Source organism: Chrysemys picta, chromosome 3 (genome assembly GCF_011386835.1).
Source record: "Chrysemys picta bellii isolate R12L10 chromosome 3, ASM1138683v2, whole genome shotgun sequence".
Lineage (NCBI taxonomy): Eukaryota > Metazoa > Chordata > Testudines > Emydidae > Chrysemys > Chrysemys picta.
The window spans coordinates 207062991-207085769 of NC_088793.1; the positions used below are offsets into that span (position 1 = coordinate 207062991).

The 22779-nt window shown below is 48.0% G+C and overlaps 1 protein-coding gene across 2 annotated transcripts in view; it reads right to left on the reverse strand.

Moving 5' to 3' along the window:
- Positions 1 to 6837: 6837 nt before the first annotated feature.
- FBLN7 (fibulin 7) overlaps positions 6838 to 22779 on the reverse strand; it is a 34371-nt gene continuing 18429 nt past the window's right edge. The window contains exons 3-8 of one of the 2 annotated variants that reach the window (XM_005293517.4): positions 19152 to 19322; positions 13654 to 13779; positions 12702 to 12839; positions 10874 to 11011; positions 8986 to 9124; positions 6838 to 7593 (exon numbers count right to left, since the gene is read on the reverse strand). In XM_005293517.4, coding sequence (XP_005293574.1) covers positions 7221 to 7593; positions 8986 to 9124; positions 10874 to 11011; positions 12702 to 12839; positions 13654 to 13779; positions 19152 to 19322 — 1085 coding nt within the window. In that variant the 3' untranslated portion in view covers positions 6838 to 7220. The remainder of the gene's footprint in view (positions 7594 to 8985; positions 9125 to 10873; positions 11012 to 12701; positions 12840 to 13653; positions 13780 to 19151; positions 19323 to 22779) is intronic. The other variant, XM_042852758.2, reaches the window with a different exon arrangement.

Genomic DNA, 22779 nt, shown 5'->3' on the forward strand with positions numbered 1-22779 from the left:
GTCACTGCCAGAGGGTAGCGAGCGCCCTCCGTACCCTCCGACCGGAGGGGGCCCCGCAAGGAAGGGGGCCCCTAAAAGGGGCAAAATAAATACCGCATTCCAGTTTCTGCACTGTAAGGGGCCCCGCCTGGACATATGTTCGGAGGGGGCCACGTTCGGAGGGGGCCACGTTCTTTGTTGCTACGGCCCTGGTCACTGCCCCTCATTTACATAAACGAATCCAGTTTTCAGCTTCAGGCTTGTTCCTCAGGCAAATAAACAGGCCGAAGGGAAACACAGAGGGGCCCATGCTAAAGAAGAAGCCAATCAGAATGAGTGACACTTTGGATGTTGCTTGATTATTCGGTCCTGTTTGCATAGCTTTACTCATTGGGTGATCTGGCCAAGGTTTGAATGCCAATCATTGCAACCTTTCACAACTCCCCAGAGAGATTTAATATTCCCGTTCATGATACCACGCGTGCCCTTTTGGGGAATAAATCTCAACCAAAATTTCCAAATGGTGTGAAGTGTTTTATTCTTTTCTTGCAGCCAAAGACTATGTCATTGTTTAACCACTCTACGCAGGGGTATTAAAGAAGCATGCACAATGTAGTGTTTTGTGGCTAACATCTGAACACATTGAAATTGAGAAACAGGTGCCTGACAATGGAAGCGGTGATAACTTGTAACTGTACGGTGTATGTGTAAGCATTATATCTACATATGCAAACCATGCAGGCTATTTCTGAATCAGCATTGCTGCCTTCTACAACCGCGTAAACAGAACTAAAAGCATAGGCCGTGGTTTATCAAAAATCAAATATTCACATCTCACGTTCCCTTAGCTCAAGCCCTAAACACGATCAAGATATATTTTTCCAAAAGGGATAAAATTCATAGTCACTACAAAGTATTTTTGTTATAATAGTCTCATGGAGTTTTTCCTTAGGACTCATCCGTTAGGATAAAAAGAGCAGTTAATGAGTGACCTAAATGACGCAGTGGTAGGAAATGTATGTGGCTTAGATTAAAACAAGCTATGGTTGAATTGTTCTGTGTCTTTGCTAAATGGTCAACTAGTGTAATGGCTGTCAAGGGAAACTGTCACAATTGTTGACGCACTGGTGGAGATCTTTGATTCCTTAAGAAATCACAATGCTATCAACAATGCAATTCATAAGGCGACTTGGAGGATCAGAAAACAAGGCATACATTGACTTTTCAATGGATTTCATCACCCGTTGGTTCATATGGGAGTGAGGTAGCCGATGATCTGGCCAAAACTGGAAGATTGGAAAGTCAGGTTGGAGTGACAACAATTGAGGATATTGATGCTCTATCAAGGGAAATATTAGCTGAAATGGTCAAAAGATGAAAGATCCCATGATTGATATCAAAGCAACAGCTGATTCACATGGCTATAAATTATGTACCCATGGTGTCATGTGGAATGAACGTCCATCTCAAATGGTCCCTTGCAAGTCTTCTTCCTTCATCAAGATTCAGTCTGTCATCAACTTTCCATCTCAGCAGTTCTGAAGCTAAGAGGATGCTGAATTTAAACTTCCATGGCAAGGCAATTGCCCCCAATAATAACCCTCCTTACCTAGGAGTCGCTCTCAATCGCAGACTTACCTGTCAACAACATGTGAAGCAGGTAAGCCATAATATGAAGATTTGCATCAATATCATCCAAAAGCTAGAGGGTTCTAGCTGGGGTTGTGATCCTCGAATGCGACAAATGGGAACACTGGCTTGAGTTTATTCCATGGCCAAGTAACGTGCACCTGTTTGGGGAAGGAGCTCACACATGGACCTCATTGATATCCAGCTAAATGTGGTTAGAGGACTTGTAACGGGCACCCTGAAGTCCATTCCACTGTGTTGGCTTCCAGTCTTTGCAAACATCCTTCCTCCAACCATCCGGCGAGAGATGGCGACGTTGCACAAGTACAAGAAAGCTCTCACTGACCCAAAGCTCCCGCTCCATGACAACCTAGTTCACACACCTCACACTCGTTGTAAGTCTTGCTGACCATTCTGGGCAGCTGGAGAAGCTCTTCTGTCATCCAACTTCAACCCAGAAGACACCTGGTGGATACAGGCTCTGAGGTAAACAACAAGCTCCTCACAAATGATCCCACCTGGTTCCTTGCTCCGTCAAAGACAGTGGATGACCATCAACCATATTAGGATGTCCCATGGAAGATGCATACACCTGATGCACAAATGGAGAATCAACAATTCACCACAGTGTGCATGCGGAGACCTCCAAAGCATCAAACACATTGTGAAGAAGTGCTCCATCTTTTCATTCCCAGGAGGTCTAGCAAAGGTGCACTCTGCATCTCCTGAAGTCCTCGAATGGATTTCTAATCTTTGTATTAACTTGTAAATGTTGCTATTTCCAGCGGAAAAAAGAAAATTCAGTATGGGAGGATTTAGGCTTCTTAAATCCCTCAAAAATTGCATCTTCCAACCTCATTTGTGGCTGTCCTTATGCTCTACATCCTTCAACCTCAGCTCTTTAAACCTTCTGTAGAAGGGCACCTTCTTCTGCACGTTGGACATGACCTCACCACTGCCGTCATCTTATTCTGCACTGGTGCAAGACTTCAATTTGCCAGGATCGCCTCATTTGTGACAAAGCAACTCGGGAAATCACATCCGCTCTTGTGAGATTGCAGACAGGGCATACTGCAGGAATGAAAATCAACAGCGAAAGGACCAGGATCTCTCCTCTGTGCATGCTTTAACCCTTGCCCACACTGTTCGATGTAATATTGCAAGGAAAGGGAAGCTTTTCATATCAAACACCCTTCCAGAGGACCCCATGTGAGGCGCCCAATTCATTCTCAAACGTCACGGCCTGATATGATCATTGCGGGACACGATAACAACTGTCACAAGCCATTCTTACTGGAAACCATTCTAATTAACGCACACGCTCTAAACAGACAGAATTGTTTCCCCTGCTCGCTCGCTCTCGCTCTCTGGCCTTAGGATAAACAACCTCAGAACAAGAATGATTTGAATGCTGTCACCTTATCAAGCCCAGAAATTCAATTTCCCAGTGGCTGAACTACAAAGGCCTGAAGTCTGAATGTGATGCTGCCGTCCCGTATAGCTTACTACCATACGCTCCAGGCTGCATTCTCCTTCCTATTGTCCCAGAGCTGAGAGTGCCAAGGAAGCTCCAAACCCCTCCCTGGACCAGCAGGAAGGAGATTAGATGCTGCAGGCTGGCACTGGGCTTCAGGGTTTCTGCGGAGCTTTTTCCTTCTGTCCTACGGTTCCCTTGTCTGCCTGAATCTTTTTACAGTGTGAAGAGGGACCTTTGTGGACTGGCCCATTGCTCTGTTGCAGCCCCCTGATCTATTGCTATGGGGAGACGCTTGTGCTGATAATCTCATTTCCATTCCAGCACTTCATGGCTTGCTAGTTTCATTCATTTTCATGTTCCTGGCAGTAGCAGCTCATGGGCCTCTGAGCATGGGTGACTCTTCCCAAGGCCTGAGCCCGATCCAAATTCTGGTTGAAACATTGACCTCAGTTCTCCTCCCCTGTTTCTTTCTGAAGCTGTCACTTGTTTCCCCTCCCACCCCCGAGCTGTGACAGCCATCCCAGTGCTCCAGCTGTGGCTGCAGTGGCTGCAGGCCTGGGCCATGCCTGTTCTGGGGCTGCTCTAGGCTGCTCACGTGGGTGCACAGCTTAAATCTCCCATTCCTCCAAGGGAGGGCCGACAGGTCACGTCTGTCATGGACTTGGTCTCAAAATCAAGTCCAGGGCCACTCTCAAAACCGGACCGATATGTGCTGCTGCTTAGCCAGGCTGGATCTCTCGATATGCAGGTTCTCCGATTGGCACCCAGCCATCTGAGCGCCTCTTGGTTTTATGTTGTTTGAGGGACTGGAAAAGCTGTGCCCGGATATTGCGGGGATATGGCCAAAAGAAGCAGCATGGTTATGAAATCTAGTTTAGCCACAGGGCGTATGTTCGCCCAGTCCGGCCGACAGTACGTACAGCCGAGTGGCTCTGGGGAACTGGCCTTTTCCTGAAAGGCGGGCGAGGGGTTTGGCTGCATGTGACTGGTTAAGCTCACACGCCCAGGCCAGCAGGCTCAAACGGAGCTCTGATAGGAAACGTGTTTATGTTCTTTCTCCCTCATTCATTGCCTGGCACAGAGCTGGGAGATGGCGGCCTTCTGACCAGCCGTGGGAACCAGGATGGGACACGTACAGTAAGTTAAGAAGATTTCGGAGAGCTCAGCCGTGACCTCCATATCCAGCAATGGTGATTGCCGGGGGGAAGCAGTGCTATTTTGTCTCTGCAGTTTCATTTACTCGACGAGTCAGTGAACTCCCTCCAGTGCCACAGAATTGGTTTGAAGATGTGACACAACTCGGTCCTTGAAGGGGACGTGCCTGGAGCCCCCGGGGGAAGTGCACGTCTGCCCCACTGGCTGCAGATATCTGTGCTTGAACTGACAGGAGAGAGCCTGTCATCTGTCTCCAGGGTGGTTGCATCTGGCTCTAACACAGCTGCACAGACCTAAGCCCGGGAGATGTTATCGGGCTGGTAGAAAGCCTACAAAGCAACGTCCCAAGTGCATGTGTATTTAGATTAAACACCAACACGGATTTCAAACTCCAGATGTAAATGGCTTCAGGATTACGCAAAGATAATGGGCCAGAGACTTAGCTGGTGTAGGCGAGCGTCTCAATGGAGCTATCCCCCATCTACACCGGTGGAGAATCTGGCCCAATATTGGTAGCACTTGCCAGGGGAAAGAAACGCCCAGCGTCCGATAGCTAACCACTCCACTACAGGGTTGTTTGTGGGCTGTGCACCAGGGATCTGATCCAATGCCCACTGAACCCAAGGGCAAGATACCCATTGCCTTTAGTGGTATTAGCTCAGGCCCCACTTGGGGGAAAGTCTGTGGGTTTGCGTCTCCCATGAATGTGCAGGGGGAGTTTCCATGGGGAATGGCCATCAGTGAGTAGGTGCTGTGTGTCAGATCCTCCTATGTAGCCATGTGCGCATGGCCTCTAGTCTCCTTCCTGTGTCTGATGATACTATAGCATAAAAGGAAGGCGCATGAACCTCTCACCACAGGGTGCGGGTGCTGGAAAGAAACAGACACATTTCATCTTGTTGATGAAGGAAGCTTGAGAAGCAGCCATTGGAGTAACGTGCTGAGGTACCCGAGTGATGAGAGCAGGCTTAAAAAATGAACAAACCAACAAAAAACCCCAATCCCGAGCTGGATGGCAGCTGAATGCACAACACTACATTGTTTATCAAGCCACTGAGCCAAATTCTTCCCAGGAGTAGTGCCAGTGATGTAACCCCGGGGCAAATTTGACCCATGAGCTTCTCTAGGGCTGCAGGAATGAAACTGGGAGCAGAATTTGTCCCAAGCACTGTAAGATAGCACACACTATTCTGCATTCATAATGCAAGACACGGGGCATGGTGATGTCACAAAAACAGCCATTTTTCCTTGTCTGATGTGAGCTACGGAAAAAAAAAAAGTCTAAAAAGAGGCGGATTGGGTCTAACTTGTGAGCTCAGTACACATCTGGAGTAACTCCATTGAAATCAATGGAACTCTGCTGATTCACACCTGCTCAGGATCTGGCCCGTAGAATTTAATACAGAATGATCTCCTTTTGATAGCTTTTAGAACCATCCAAGGGCTCCATTAACAGGGAGGGGTCCATCAAACTCTATGGGAGGGATCAAAATGTCTATAGAACTCTTAGCGTTTATTACAATCCAAAGGGTATTTTCATAAGAGGAGTTTAAACCTTAATTGCTTTCTCATAAATATATATTTTAACAAATACTCTTACTCTGAAATGTTTCTTTAAGAAGGAAAATAGCTCGTGACAGAGAGTAGAACAGGCCTTGATTTTTTATATTTTTTTAAGGACAAATGGTATCTCCTTGTTATCTGTGCTGGGTATTTTCTGATAATAAAGCCACAAATACCGTATCCCTTTTGGGGAGGAAGTTGAGGTAATATATACTGACTGTAATCTGTAATTGTAGCATGTCGTGCTATTGATATGGGTTATTTTGGTGCCATTTTACACTATGCTAAACATGAGACTTGGATTCTAACTCTGGCTATGTTACGAGTGAAAGCAATCGGCGGTCTTAGTCTACTCCACTGGCGATCCAGCTACCCCACAGAACTCCCACACATTGTGGTGCAATTCAGAACTCAAGGAACTTCATCCTGCACCATTACACTGACGACAGCTTCCCCCCTGATTTGAATGGGAGCACGATCATGCCCTTGGTAGACCGCGCTCAGTAGCAACAAACGGAACTAGAACGACAGGAGAACTGGAGCCACTAGCCCGGAGCTGTCTTGCAGAGAATCTTACAGCGCTGGGTACCATGCCCGGCCTGTGCTATTGGCTCTTTGCACTTGTGTAAGCTCCTATTCAGAAAATTGAGTTTTCTAAAAAATGTTCATGGCCTTAGTTAATTGACATCTACAGACTTCAACCCTTTATTGGGGCAAATGCCTTGGGACGCCTTTTGAAGGGGATTGGACCAAGACAAAGGAGTTATAAGCAACATCCGTTTGTTCAAAGATTTCTCACTAGCCCGTTTTCCATTGATGGGGAGGCTACTTGTTGTTACGGTGTCACTGATAACTGTTGGGCATGTGGCCCATTGCTAATCTGACTGCAGGGCAGGCCAGATTTCTGGGCGGGTACAGCTGCTGGAGAGCATGTGATTTCATTCACACTTCGATGGCTGTTTTCCATGTATGTGAGTGTAAAACCATCCAGGAGACGGAGCAGACAAATCAACCTGAAATCTGATAGAAGGATATTTACTCTATGGAGGTTTATATAGGCTATAATCTGGATTTCATTGCTACATCTCTGTTACTATGATTAGTGTTCCTGGAGGCATGTGCTACAGAAGATGGTGAGAAGCAAAGTCAGAAATGTCCAGAGTCAAAACTTCTCAAGAACAAATGAGTCTGAGATTATTGCAAGCCCCATCCTGGCATTGCCAGAGTAATGTGGTTTGTCTTGTCTCTCAGCACTGGGCTTTTAAGGTCCTGGTTTTTAGAACTGCTGCAGCACCGTGGCCTTTCACCATTTCGAAAGGAAGGAATTTTGTTCGAGTCAGCGCTGAAAGAAAGCGAGGGATGACCAGGAACAGTCCTTGGGGCTGTGTATTTGCTGACTTGCAGAAATTGCGTTTCTTTAAAACTCATAGGGAGACACGAAGACTGTGATCTTGGAGACATGCTTCGCCTGGAAGGTGCGATCCAGATACTCGGACATGTCCACCTCCACCTCGATGGTCTGGGGTCCTTTCAGACTTTGCACAAGGATCAGTTCTCCCGTCTGCCGGTCGGAGCGCTGCATCACAAAATGCCCTCGGTTGTTGCCCCCAATAATCCCGAAGCGCAGGCTGTCAGGCCCAGGCCGGCCTGGGGCGGAGGCAGTTGCCATGCGGAAGAGAGGGGTGGGGGTTATTAGATTGGAAGGCAGAGGGAGATAATGGAAGGAGATGGACTTTGGGGCATGATGGCACAATCTGCTGTCCATTGGGCAGGGGTTGCGTTCACATTGGCTAGCAATGAAAGAAAGGACAAGGGTTAAGGCAGTCCTGGAAGCGGGAAAAGCCTGTGCACACTTACATTGTTACCGTTGGGCCTTTGTGTTCTGTTCTGTTTCTGATGAGCCATTAATGATCATGTGGAGACCTGACCGTCACGTTTATTGCCCACGCATTTCCTAAAGCACCTTCTCCAAAGTCACCTGGTGATAAAGCAGCACTCACGTACGGACCCCTAAACCACTGGAGACGCACGGCCCTAGGGATCTGAGGCAGCACTTTCATGGCTTGGACTCCTGAAAAGTATCAGACCAGGGGCCAAATTCTGTTCCTAGTTACACCAATGTAAGTCTACGGGATCTCCACTGAAGTCAATGAAATGAGCTTGGATTTATCCCTCTGTAACTAAGGACAGAAACTGGCCCCCCCAGTGACTGAACTAGGCCCCCCCAACCTAGACGCAGGAGCCTCTCTGGGTACGTCTACACGGGAGGTGGGAGCCAGCCTCCCAGCCTGGGGAGCCAGATTGTCCTAGCGGGGCTTGGGCTAGCATGCTAAAAACGCTGTCTGGACATTGCGACACCAGTGGAGGCTCAGGCGAGAGCCTCCATCCTGCCTGCTGGGTCTGAGCTCCGGGGAGCAGCCCAGGCCTGCACCAGAGCCGCAACATCCACACGACTATTCTTAGTGTGCTAGCTTGAGCTGAGCTAGCAGGAGTCTGTCTGCCCGGGCTGGGAGGGTCGCTCCCAGCTGCAGCATAGACAGACCTTAAGAGAGCTGGAGCTAGAAAGCCAGGCTCCGTAGAGGGAACTGTAGCAGACATCAGGTGTGGCTCAGGCACAGCAGGGGACGTGAAACCCATGCTGACCAGGGTGTCACACACACATCTCTCAGGCACGCCTGGAGGAGACCCAGGCACTTACGAAGGGTTGGGTATTGCCACTGAGATCTGCTAGGTGAAGCTGAGGGTGAAAACCAGGGAAGTCAATGGGAGTTTTGCCATTGACATCAACAGGGCCAAGATTTCACCTGGAGAATGGTATTGAACCCTATATTCATAGATGATACGGCCCGAAGGGGCCATTGTCAGTGATCATTTAGGTTGTCTTCCTGTCTAGCACTGGGCACAGGACTTCCCTGAATTAATTTCTGTTTGAACGAGTGCACCCCTCTGCAAGATGCTCCCTTCTTTTGGATTTAGCCAAATGGAGAACTGAACTAAGTTCCCGCCGAACAACCTGGGAAGGGAGGAGCCCTGTCCCCGGGGGTGACAGTGATCTCCCCAAAGCAGGCCTGTTTTAATACTGTCGGTCAAAAAGGTAAATACCCTGTCGAGCTTTTCAGCCATGGGCTGTTTTCTCTGGCATTGCCAGGGGGCTGATTCTTTTGCAGTCCCCTACTACTTACAATGGCGATGTTTTCACATAGCTGGCATTGCCGCTGGGCCGAGGGCACTCGGCGCTGACGCACTGGAAGCCTCCTCCTGTATTAATGCACGTCATGCCCCTGGTGCAGTTGTGCTGGGACAGGCTGCACTCGTCTATATCTGCAAAACAGCGAGAATCGAACAGAGCACGCCAGACGAAACTGCTCAAAGGGCAGAAAAGTGACCATCAGTCGGCACTGAGGGCCTGACATGGCCGCCGGACTCCTATAAAACACGCTCCCTTTTATGAAGGGAAAGACGGGGTCATTTTTTAGAGTAGATTTGCCCTTGGAAGACTTCACGCAGCAGCGCGACTCTGCGTTGTCAGAGACATTCCAACTCCCCTTGCGTTATAGCTGCCTCATTAGAAACGATTGTAAAGAACGTTAAATGTTGTTTTACTGAGCTGAAAGGGTTAACACTCCATTGTCACTCACTCTTGTCCACCTACATTTCATCTCTTTACTGGGGAAATTTGATTTTTTTGGGTCAGAGGCTGCTCTTATCTCCTTTTTGCCTGTTACCATCATAATAGCTTCTAAAGTGGTTAAATGGTTAAATATAAGGAAGAAAACATGATAGCAGCAATTTTCACCTGATCCCTCTTCCTCACTTAGCAGTCAGTACCTTCTAAATACACATTATCCATCTCCAGCAAAGTGAGTTAAAAAAGTAAAGCTAATGTAAATCATTCAGACTTGATAGAAACACTAGCATTCTCCATCTCTTCCTTTTTTCTGTCCTTCTGGCACATAACGGGATGCTTTTTGTACTATAACCTCTGTCCGTAGATAGGTTAACCCTTGCTAGCCCAGGAAAATCAAAAAAAGGTCTAAACTAGAGCAGAAAAATTAAAATCTATTTTTGTGACAAATTTCAAAATTACAGAGTTGCTTGAAACTGACCTATTTTTTTAAAATATGGATAGAATATTTTAATTAAAATCTTACCAAACCATTATAAAAATTGTATGTTTTCAGTAACTGCTTCTCCCCCGCAAAAATATATATATATTAAAAGGCACTAAATTTTTCACAAAAAAACCACATTTTGACAAAACTGATGCTTTTTCATAATGAATTTCATTTTTGAAAAAAGGCTATTCTTTGATGAAAATCTGTTCACCCAAACAATTTCAACCAGATCTAGTCAAATCTTTTAAAATAACCAGCAATGTTTTTCTCCTGTGAATTCAAATTGGAACAGGTGCAGAGAAGGGCTACACGGATGATCAGGGGAATGGAGGGCCTATTTTATGAGAGGACTCATGATAAAATCCAGAGAGCTGGAAGCATCGAGGCCTTGATTCAACAAAGCACTAAAGCACAAGCTTAGTTTTGAGTGGAGAAAATCCCACGTCCTCTCCCTTTTACCTCTCTCCCCCACTTTGTTTCCACTGGGAAAGGGGAGAAAAAGGTAAAACAAAGGGAGATAAAAGGATGTTTTTGAACAGCTTTATTAAAGACACACCTTCCACAGGATTCAGGAATGTGTCCATTTTGATGAAATTCTACCTGGTGTCCTGCCAGCTCACCTGCTGTCTCCTCACCTGAAGCCCCAGCGCCCAGGCTCACTGATCCGTGGCAGCCTGGAATTACCACTCTCCACCCAGCTCTAACAACGAATACTGGCAGGGTGAAATCCCGGAGTCAACGGGAGTTTTGCACCATGTGAGGCTTTCAGCCCACTGAAGTCAATGGGAGTCTTCCTCTATAAAATCTCTGCACACGTTCGGTTGGACCCAGCAGGTCTTTGTGACAGGAAGTTACATATGAAATCAGAAAATAATACAGCTTCTGCAAATGCGCTTTTGTTTCCTGCAGCAGGCCCCAGCCTGTGGTGCCCAGCTCTCCGAGCGCGCTGGCTCACCTTCACAGCTTTTCCCGTCTCCGAGGATCTTGTACCCACTGGGGCAGGAGCAGCGGTAAGAGCCGGGAACGTTGACGCAGGCGTACATGCACAGACGAGGGGCTCCCTCCAGCTTGTAAACCTCACACTCGTTTACGTCTGCAGAGGAAACACACCGTCCCATACAGCGCAGACCCTGCACAACAGGGTCCACCCCGGCAAAGAATTCCTGCTGACAACCATTTCGCTCTTTGCCAGGACAAGAACACCTGGGAATAGCAGCAAACTGCTCAGTTCCTCCCAAGAGTGGCCAGGAGTGGACCACCATGGAGAAACTAGTGAAACTGCAGAGGCACAGTGTTACCAGGGCAAAGATATTTCGGTGCTCAGTAGTGTGTGGGATGAAATCTGACTCTCCCCCGCTTTGGGGCTGGCTGACTTGATTCTAGCCCATGCTATCTGACAATACGAGCGAGCAGTATGCAGGCCACAGGTCATGCAAAATGTGCACGCAAATTGGACTAGTATTTCCTTAACGAAAGGGCCAGTCTGCTGGGTTTTGCAAGTGATGGAGTTCTCGAGATGCCCCCAATTGCAATAGACGTACCTAGATTAGCTGGGTTTAAAATTCTTGGCATTTATCCTGTCCCTTTTAGCCACAGACCACAACGCACCGATTTACAGGTAGGGGTGGTTTCATCCACTACTGAAATGCAGGCGCTTAGGGTTGGGAGGCTGCACCGGGGACACAGCTGATTAGGACGGTAAGTGGAGGAGAACAGCTTGTCATAGAAATGCAGGGACTCTGGCTCCAGGGAATAATGTGGCTTGCAGGTACCTAGGAAGTCGCCCTTGCATGGCCGCGGCCTGAACCTGCAAGGTGAAAGCAAAGCTGTTCTGCTTGCAGGTGTTTCTTGCTAGTGAAAGCAGATTCTAAGCAAATCGTAGGGTGATGGTAATTTATTTTTTATCTTAAAAATGTATTTTGGGGTCCTGGTGAGTTCCCAGGAGGCGCTGGCTGTAGCCAATAGAAATTGCAGTGCAGTGATTTATAGTAGGTAGAATGCACTGTAATTTCCACTCTGCTTGCAAAAAAATGCCTGAAGATCTTAAATGGCCACAAAGATCTTGATTTTGTGTCTGAGCCAAAAGATGGCACCTGGATTCTCCTCAGCGGTCTCCTGTCCAAGTGCTGGCTCCAAGCGCCTTAATTTATGAAACGAGACCAGAGCACGGACCTGGGCGGAGATCACAGCTTCAGCACAGAGCTCAGTGCAATGTTTAAAAAAAACAAATAGAAACAAGGCAAAAGAGATGTCTCTGAGCAAAACGAAAGGAGGGATATTCAGTAGGTGCAGCAGTTTTCGCGGATGATTGCGGTGGACAGGGCTGCTTGGAAGAGGCCAAGGCTTTGTCTACACTGGACTTTCATCCGCAAAACATTTGTCGTTTAGGGTGTGTAAAAAACCACATCCCCAACGACAAAAGTTTTGCCAACGAACAGCGCCAGTGTGAACAGCACTGAGCTCTCCTGCTGACAAAAAACGTCCACCCTCAACAAGCAGGGGTAGCTTTGTCGGCAGGAGGAGAGCTCTCCTGCCGATAAAGCGCTGTTCACTCTGGCACTTTTTGTCGGCAAAACTTTTGTCATTCAGGGGTGTGTTTTTTTCACACCCCAAACGACAAATGTTTTGCCAACGAAAATCCCAGTGTAGACAAAGCCTTAGCCTCTTCCAAGCAGCCCTGTCCACCGCATTCGTCCGTAAAAACTGCTGCTCAGATGTGTTGTGTGTGCATTGGGCAGCAGACGGGTGAAAGCTGCCGATGGATATTTCTGCTCATCTCCTACCCTGACATATGCTGTTGTCGGCCGTGCCGCTCATGTGGAAGCCGGCTTCGCAGCTGCAGTGCTGAGTCCTGTCGATTTTGGCACAGCGTGGCTTGCGACTGAAAGCCGGGTCGTTCGTAACACTCCACGCAGGTGGGGCTAAAGGAGAGAAGAGAGGAAACTCTAAAGTGCTTCTTGGACACCTGGCTCACAGGCCTGCAGTAACATTTTCAAAAGTGCCTAAATCACTTAAGAGACTCAGTCCCATTTTCAAATGCAACTTAAGCACTTAGGCCTAGATCTTTAAATGCACTTTTGAAAATTCCACCAGATGCCTCTATGCATCTTTTGGCACCCAAATACTTTGAAAAATCTATCCCCGAGGAGCTTAAGTCTTATAGAAAATCACTGGGAATTATACTTTTAAGTCACTTAGGGACTTTTGAAAATGTTGCTCTTGGTTCCTACTAGAGCCATGTGATTTTAGTTTATTATTCATATAATTTTACTTGAGTATTTATCACAATTCCTCTTGCTCAGGGGCATAGGTGACGGGTAGGGGCAGGCTTGCGGGGTCAAGTGCCCGCCAAGATTTCTGGCTGGCCTGGCAGCGGGGAGTGAGAGAGGCTCCATTCTTCTCCCGCTGCGCCTGCCTCCCGGCATGCTCGGCCTCTGTCTCTGGCAGCTGGCCCGGGCGGGGGACTATTTGCTATTCATTAATCCTGTTCTGTGACTGGTTACCAAAGTCACATGCCATTTTTTCTCCTCCTTGATGAGATGGGGCAGATTTTGGAAAGTGCATAGTCTTTGGAAGCTCAGGGGCTGTGTTTGTACAGCACCCGGCACAGTGGGAATTACTGTCATTCTGAGGTTAGAAGCTGACATCTGAGAATGGGCAGGGGCTTCTGCCTTGTAATTCGTTGTCTGCCTTGCTCGAGTCTCTTTCTCTTTCGCACCTCACCTGGTTACATACCTGTTTGTGATTGGTACTGGCAGTTCTCACCGGTCCACCCTTGAGGACAAGTGCATTTGTACTGGTTTACTCCATCCACACAAGTTCCACCATTCTGGCAGGGATTGCTCGAGCATTTGCTGATCACTAAGGGGAAAAAACGTTTTTAAAAACAAACTATACTGGCTCTATCTTTCCTAGCGTAAGGCCTGACCCGACAGTCCTTCAGTGGATGTCAGCGGGAGCTTTGCCTGAGTAAGGACCGCGCGATCAAGCCCATCATTTTAATAATTCATGAAATATAATAATAATAATAATAATAATAATACATTTAAATCAGGATTTTAAAAATGGGTGCCAACATTTAGGCTCCTAAGACTTCCTTAAATGTTAATGGGGGGTGGGTGGGTGCTGGGTGCTCAGTGCTTTTGAAAATCAAGGATTTAGGAGCCTAAAATAGGGATTTAGGAGCTTAAGTTGAGGCCCCCCATTTTTTTAAATCTCGGCCTTAATTTTTAAGCACGCCTTTCCTTGCCAAGCCACAGTGTGAGTGCCCAACACCACTACCCACGTCGCACCTTGACAGCTTTAGCGCCAGGTGCATGTTTTCCGGTTGGCTGTTTCAGGTCAGTAGGTGTATTACTGCCGATGCAACTAGTTTGTTTAACTGCATCGCCAAAGTCATAAACCTCCCAAAGGATCTTTTCGAATAGTTTTTATTAGCGAGTAACCCCCTTGCGATGACTGGCCCCGTCGCTTGCAGAATCAAGCTAAAAGCTATCGTAGACGGTCAAACAAAGACGACAGAACCCAGTGCAGTTAGTCACACCTCCGCCCCAGGATCATGTTGGCCTAAGTTGGGACAACCCCTAGCTTTGGAAACAATAGCGAGTTCACCTAAGCCATATTATCACTCCTGCCCGGCATATTCTCTTCCTAACTCATTAGTTCAAAGGAATGGCCATGAAGAAGCAGGCTGTGAATGCAACATGGCTAGCAATTCCTAAGCACACGCCAAAAGCCGAGCTTGCTTGGTCATCAATAGCATATTCGAAATATTTCAGGACTGCTAGAGCATGAAGTTATTGACCAAGACGTGAGAGAGTATTAACCGCCCCTGTCCTTGAATTTGCTGCCAGCAGAGATCCAAATCTCTCCTCTCACTTGCTCTCTGGAGCGATTGTGTGCAGTGGGACGCACTAACACCTGGCCTACAAGCTGCGGGGGGAGACAACATGTCTCGAAGTGGAATGCACATCAGTCGCTGCACAGGTGTTCAGGAAAGGAATGCAGGGGTTCGTTGGTTGCCAAGCATTTTCATGTCAAGGAAGGCTACATAAAGCCTCCTTTCTTTCTCATCTCCATACCGAGCCTGGGAAGATTAAATGGCCCTCTGTCCTTATCCCCAGCTCATTCTACAGACAGTCCAGGCTGTCAGCTTATCTAGTATGGCTGAGTTCATCTCTTTAGACACTTCATAATAGACCACTCCAGCGCTCGGTGATTTCAGCAATGCAGAGGGTATATGTTGGGAGCTTAGTAGACCATTAGCATTTTAGACAATGTGGTGGAATTTCCTTAAACAAACCCCACTTTCAATCTGCAGAGCTCCAAGCTATTTAAACCTTGTGAGCCCTACTGCGTGAATGTCAACTACCCAGGCTATAAAGAGTATATTGGCCATAGGGGACCGTTTTAGGATCCAAAAGACTGATACAAACATAGGCTTTATCCAGAACAAATTACATGATGTGTCTCTCATCCAACCTAAATACCTGCCTGACTTTAAATTAACATTCAAAGTCAATCCTTCCCTACGAATTGCCAGGCACGAAAGGGCTGGTACTAGAAAGACTCATGCATAGCAGGTGGCAGGGTTTCTTTTTCAAACTCTCTCCCACAACCTGAGCTCCCGCAGCGAGCCACTCCACATGCCAGCCGGGGTGAGTTCTGTGGGAAGTTTGTGATGTGGACAAACTCCTTATAAGCTTAATGACAAAATCAAAGGCTCCATATGGGATGAGAAGACTCGCTGTCTTAGCAAAAGGAGAACACAGATTTCTCAGTGAGAGGCACCAAAGATCCCTAAAGATCAGCTGGGGGGGGGGGGGGGGGGCGGTGCAGTCAGTGACTTTGTGATTCTGAAGTGTTTGCTTGTCATAGGTGTTGCTAGGCCGTAATTCATGTTCTGATTGCGTATAGCTTTGTAGGATTGTTTTTAAAACAATGAACACTTTATAAGCAAAGCAGGTGCCCCTGTTCACAGCCCTCTAACTTTAAACAGTTCATGTTGCTTTTATTATCAGATCATTTACTTTACACCTGGCCAAGAGTTTGGTTTTAGCAGGTCTGTGAGGCTCTGATCTCTTTCTCAGCTTATCTTTGGGGCACCTGGGGAGCTTGTTTTTTTTGTTTAAAGAACCCTTAAGCCCACTCCTAAAAGAGCTTAAATACTAGTAATACTTAGTACTTCTCTGGCACTTTTCATCAGTAGATTTCAAAACACTTTACAAAGGAAATCAGTATAATTATCCCCATTTTACAGATGGGAAAACTGAGGCAGAGGGCGATGCAGTGACTTGCCCACATTGACTCAGTCAGTCAGTGGCGGAGCCACAAGTAAAACAGCAGGTCTCCTGAGTCACAGCCCAGTGCTCTAACCACTAGGCAATGCTGCCTTGTCTAAAGATGGAAATATCCAAATCGGGGCAAGCATGTTTCTACCATTCTAGGTTGAAACTGGCCTGAATATAGAGCAGCCACTGTAAGTTCATTGGCTTCCTGGTTGAAGCATCCATGTTAGGAGTGGTTCAGTGGGAGGTTTATCTAGCATAAATCATTCTTCTCCCATAGGTGTTTCTTAATGGGGGAACCTTTGGCAGGTCCATGTGCATTAAATGAAAGCAGATGTCAGTGTCTTGTGATCGACTTGTGCACAGTTTCTAGAAATGCTGCTCAACAGTGTTTCTTTGGAATGATTCAAAATGTTGCATTTGGAAGGGAACAAAGCCCAGCGCAGCTCTGGGAATGACAAGGGCAAGGGAGCGCTGCGGGGATTCCAGGGTGGGTTACTGTGAAGAGCTGCCAATATTTTAACAAAGGACGCCTCCGAAACGTTCCCTCTTTCTCTGCGATCAGGCCGAGGTGCCAGGGGCTGAGCAGTGCTGAGAAGAGATGTGCATGAGGCACTGAGCAATTCTGGGCATCGTCCTCCGGGGAAATGTTTTTAAACGAGCCGCCTTTTGGTGCGATCTGGGCCATTACCAATGCAAAACAAGTGATGGTGAGAAGTGGTTCCAAGCGCCCGAAGTGGTCAAAAATCGTGAGTTGGGTCTTCAAAAATCACAAGACTGGTTTAAACAATCATGAGATTTAAAAAAAAAATCCCTAATACGTTTTGGGTTCCTTTTATTTAACCTCTAGTTTCCGAGCCTTCGGGGGACACTTGGGAGGCATTTTCAAACTTTTCTCCCTAACCAGGGGAGCAGCTGGTTTGCTGCAGTGGAGGGGTCCTTGCATAAATTACGTGTGGGCCTTCCCCAGCTCCACAGTGATTCCCCACTCCCACCCGGCAAACAGCCCTCGCTCCACAGGCTCACACGTGCTACTTTGGAGGGTCAATCTTGAAAAGCACTTGGTGCCAGAGGACAAACTAGTATGCAAGTGCCCTTGCAAACAAGCGCCTCCCGCCTGTGCCACATCCCTGAAACCAGGGGTGGCTCTATGTATTTTGCTGCCCCAAGCAGGGCAGTCAGGCGCACCCGCGGGAGGTCCGCTGGCAACGCAGATTCGGCGGCATGCCTGTGGGAGATCCGCCGGTCCTGCGGCTTCAGCGTACCTGCTGCCGAATTGCCGCCGAAACTGCGGGACCGGTGGACCTCCCGCAGGCATGCCGCCGAGGCTGCCCCCCGCGGCTTGCTGCCCCAGGAACGCGCTTGGTGCGCTGGTGCCTGGAGCTGTCCCTGCCTGAAATACACAGTGTTTTAACAGAAAGAATAATCAGTATCCTCGAAATGAGAGACACGTTACATAACAATGCGTTAAGCCAATTTTAAATGGGTGTAAATTGGATCAGAATTTGGCCCAAAAGGAAGACGAGAGCACGGATCCTGCTGGTAGAAAGCTCAGATGTCGTTACAATAATGTATCTGTGAATTAGAAATACATGTGAGAGCAATAGTTTCAAAGTAAATTTATTCTCCACCCGTTGCACTTAGAGAGGGTCTTTCAGCTGAGGATCTCCCTGTGGGTGTGTCGTCCCCCCGTTATATAGAGGAGGGAACAGAGCCATAGAGACTCTAAATGAGCTGAACAAAGTCACAAAATGACTGAGTGGCAGAGAACTGGGAACAGAATCCGTGACCCCACACTGCCCCCGAGCACAGGAATGCCGCATCGGCGCAAAGTCTTTCTTTCATGGAAATTTGTGGGGATTGTATTTCTGTTGAGTTACTTCGGTGGTCAGAGCACCACAATGGGCGCTGTAGGCTTTGAATACCAGTTTCAATCAGTCTTGTGGTTTTGGAAAACATACTTAAAAAAAAAAATCCTTTTTTGTGCAACCGCGTTAAGCCAAATGCCTGTTAACTACCATGAAACATATTTCTGCCCAGGAAATTATTTTTAATAGAGGTAATTAGATATAATTTTCTTGTTTGCCAATTCGGATCAATCACACGTTGGACAGAAAGGCAGCCGTCCAAATAAGCATCCGAGGGGAATTATTCTGAATGTGATGCGCCAGCTGCTTCAGACCCTGATATTTATTGTTATGAAATAAACTGTCTATTGAGGAGTTGGTTTTATGCTCAGAGCTTCAGCCCTGAGCACAATAAATGAAACTCACGTGGACTCAGGACGAGAAAAGTGGAACAGATGTGAGGTTGACTGTTAGAGCCGGGGACCCCCGTTACGCAGAGCTGGAAACCAGCCGAACTATTGGTACACAACGCAACGGACCCAGCCATTATTATTCAAAGCTGAAGAGGGGGACTTTTCCAGTTCAGTGGAGACTGTCCAAGCACAGCTCCAAGTGTGTGGGCTTGCTGAGGCCTGCAAAGGGCCAGCTGTGAGTTCTGCAGGCAGGAGAGGACTAGCCGTGGCATCTCCACATCTCCTGTCCCTGGGAGTTGGTATTTGCAAAGAACAGAACATCACTAAGCTAAATGCCTGGGTCACAGGACCAGCCCGCTACTCAGTAAAGAGTGTAAGGTTGCTAAGATTCAGGAGAAGAATCCTTAATGGATAAAACCACCCCTCCCCCCTCATCACCACACTTATGCAAGAAGCTGAAGTTGGGGAGATAGCTGACAAGCCAAGGGGAAGCAATAGCATCGAGGAGAACCCAGGCGATGCATTAATCTCTCCTGCACACCCACCAGCTGCACTGAGGAGTTACGACATTTTACGGTAGGGTCGCTACACTGGTTTTGTTCTCTCACCGGGGCATGCACGGGCCTGTGCGGTGACATGAAGATGGACTCACACACTCAAACCAAGGGCATGAAAAGGCAAAGTACCTTTGCACCGCGGTGCTTCTCCAGTCCAGCTGCCATTTGCCTGACACACTCGGGTGCTGGAACCCAGGAGCTGAAAACCAGGTTCGCAGGTGAAATGGACTTCATGGTCCACAAAGTACTTGGTACCAAATCTTCTGCCATCCACGGGGGCATCCAGTGCAGGGCAAGACACTGCAAAAGCACAGTGGGAAATGCTGAGGTTAAATACTCAGTATGCTAGCCACCCCTGGAGTACTCGGTACACAGTACTCGGACAGCCAGCTGGCTTACTGCCTTCTGCCTCTCGGCTCAGGATTGTTCCCATGGAGTAACAAAGCCACCTCCTCGGACAGCCTGAGCAATTGTAGTTACCCCTGGTGTTGGTCAAGCCATGCCGTGCCTCCTGTCTTTAAATAGTGAAAGACCTAGAATCTGACATGGATCCTCACAAAGGAGAATTTTATGAAGAACAGGCCAGATACTGAGACCTTTATTCATAGCGAGCGATACTTGAGGCTGGAAGTGGGTTCCATTGACTTCAGAAGGGTTACTCTCAGAGTAAGGCACTATTCAACTAGACAAAGGCCCTCAGAATCTGCCTCCAAAATACATGGCTTATTTTACATTAGGTATGAAATAATCAACAGAGAAAGTGTATGGAAAATCAGCTAGCAGAGCCCACTCCCCCAGGTGCTGTCTTCCAGCTGAAAGCAAGAAAGAAAAGTGAAGTATTGACATTTACAAAAAATCCACAAACCACACGGGGAGAGTGAAATAGCGGTACCATTAAAGAATGCTCTGTCCTCAGCAGAAAAGAAAATCAGCACGTCAATAATAGGTTCGTGTTCAGAGCCCGCTGGCCTATTTCATGACAGAATTATCTGAGTGCCCCGTGGGCTAGACACGTATGAAAGGAAAGAAAGAATGAGCTGGTACCTCGCAATGGAAGACTATAGGACATCCCTACTTGTATGGTCTGGGAGGTCCCTACTCTGAGTAGCCATTGGCCGGATGAAGCATTTGATAACACGCAATTGTTACACGCTCTGAGCCAAATCTTCTGGTGGAGTAAACCGGTGCAGCACCACTGCAGTCAGTTTAGAGCAGCAGTGAATCTGGCCGTCTTTCTGTTTTACATGAAACCTCTTCACTTTCCCCAGAATGAGAAATGCGTCTCTGCGGGAGTAAAATGCCCCCTTGCTAGATGTCAAAAAAGTGCCTCTTAGGGCAGGGGCTGCAGAGCACCATGTAGAGTGGTGGGCATAGGTTCCCCCCAACCCTCCTCTTGCTGTCTCATGGACCTCCCCCACAGCAGCCTGACTCCCCTGGCCCATGAGTCCCTACACCCACCCCCTCCAAATCGGAGTGGTGTCGCCCACCTGCGTGCCAGGTCACAACCTCACTCTTAAAGTTGGCCTGCCTGCACCACTGTCATGACAGAGGGGCCACCGGGTCACGTTTCAGTGAGGGGGGGTGTGAGCCGGTGCACAGGGTCGCAGTGCCGCTCAGATGCCCATGGCCCGGGAGGCCCGTCTGGCTCTGCGACCTATGCTTTTGAGGACCTGATCCTGCCAACGCTACAGGGCGTAATGCTTCCTGCCACTGACTCCAATCGGCAGGAATCTCACACCTGCACAAAGTGTGTGAAAAGTTTAGGTTGCCATGTCGAGCGATCAAAAGTCACAAGTGTCAGATCCATGGAGGCCCACGCAAGCTTCATTGTGTGTCCAATCTGCCCACTGAACGAGGCAGGGATCCGGTGGGTGAGCCCATAATTAAAGACCGTACCTGAACGCAGGGTGATGCGAACAGCGCCAGCCACCATGGAAGGGCCAATATTCCTGTGTCCTAGGCTAGCTCCAGTGCTGTATGGAAACGTGCCCCCCATTGAATGCCTCCCTGTAGCAAGCCCAGTGCAGCAGCAAGAGGGACTGTGGAAGGGGTTGGTTTGTCTCACCACCGTGAACGTTTCACACGATGGCTGGTAAAAGGTGAGACGGTTTCGAAGGCTCACCCAGCACTTGCGGAGTGGGGCTCTCCGAGGGCGCCGCCCAGCTAGGTGACAGGCGTTGGGAAGCCGTTCCAGGCAGAGGGGCAGCAGAGCAGAATGCAGAGAGGTCTGTGAATGAAAGGGCTATTGTTGTATCATTAGCAGAGCAGAGAGAGTGGGGGAATCTGTGGGGGGTGGCGTTTGCAGGCTCCCAGAGGTGAGTCAGCTCTGGAGAAAGGCTGCTGGGATTTCTTGAGTCAGGTTGACGCCGTTCACTGCTCTGTTGTTTTATTAGCATCACGGGGCAGCAGTGAATTTTATTCAGCATTCTCAGAAATGTTCTCCGACACTCTTCGCCGCCAGTGGCTCCCAGCTAACACTCAGCCAGCTCTCGGAGAGAAGGCAGCTATCCGAATCTTCACCTGAAGTGTGAAGATGTTTGGCCAAAGGCACTTCTGCTAAGTCAAAGCTCTTGGTTCTGGGGATGCCATTTAGTGCGGTATCAATTCTGTTCCCTTACAGCAATGTCAGATCGGAAAGTGAATCAGTAACGTCCAAACTATACCATGAAACTGAAAAGGAAACTACAGGGCTTTTCATTTGCACCTTTCAATGTGGATGTGCATTCTATTTACAACAGGTGCCGTGCCCTGGCAGCTAGTGCCTGGGCGAAACAATACCCAGAAAAGAACCCTGTGGTGGAAGAGAAATGGATAGTGACTGGCAAGAGTTAGGAGAATGGAGGGGTAACATTTGCCAGGAACATCCGTTGGCAGTTTAATTTCAGTGGGAGCTGGATTGAACCTAATGTGAGACTTTCCAGGGACGTCTGGGAGATCAGAATTAGTGCTACGTTGGAGTTGTTTTGGAGCTCACCATAAGCGCTTCTGAAAGCGGCTTGTAGGCTGAGTTGATAAAATGACCACATCTTGACCATACATGTACAGCTCCCGTCTCTCATGGAAATGCCGGTGTGAGAGACTTTCATTCTGTGCATACTTCTGCTCTGTAGGTGAAAGAGACTTGGACACAAAAGATACAGGCTCTTCATCCGGTAGCAGGGTAGCATCCAATCCCATCTCATTGACATGAGTTAGGAAAAGAACTTAAGTCTCCTGACTCAGAACAATTGTTCTACACACTAGACAACACTTCCCTAGAAAGTTTAATCATATGAGATTGCATTGGAAGGGCCTGATTCTCCACTGCCTAGCTCCTTGGGGAGTCATTTGCACTGTGCAAATGAGGTGCAAGGCCGCTCATAGATTTCAAGGCAGGAAGGTCCATTATGATAATTTACTCTGACCTCCGGCATAGCCCAGGCCAGAGAATTTTGCCCAGCGACTCCTGCATCCAGCCCAATAACTTGCGGCTGAACTACAGTGATTTTTTAGGCAGACATCCAGGTTTGATTTACATACCGCAGGTGACGGAAGATGTTCCTGTGGTTAATTCCCATTCTGTGTTAAAAAGGTGTACCTTATCTCGCGCTGCATTTAATTTAGCTTGAGCTCCAGCCATTGGATCTTGTTGGATGGATGTAAGGATCAAGTAATAACAAAAGAATGTGAACATAAGAACAGACATGCTGGGTCAGACCAATGGTCCATCTAGCCCAGTGTCCCATCCTCCAACAGTGGCCAGTGCCGGATGCTCAAA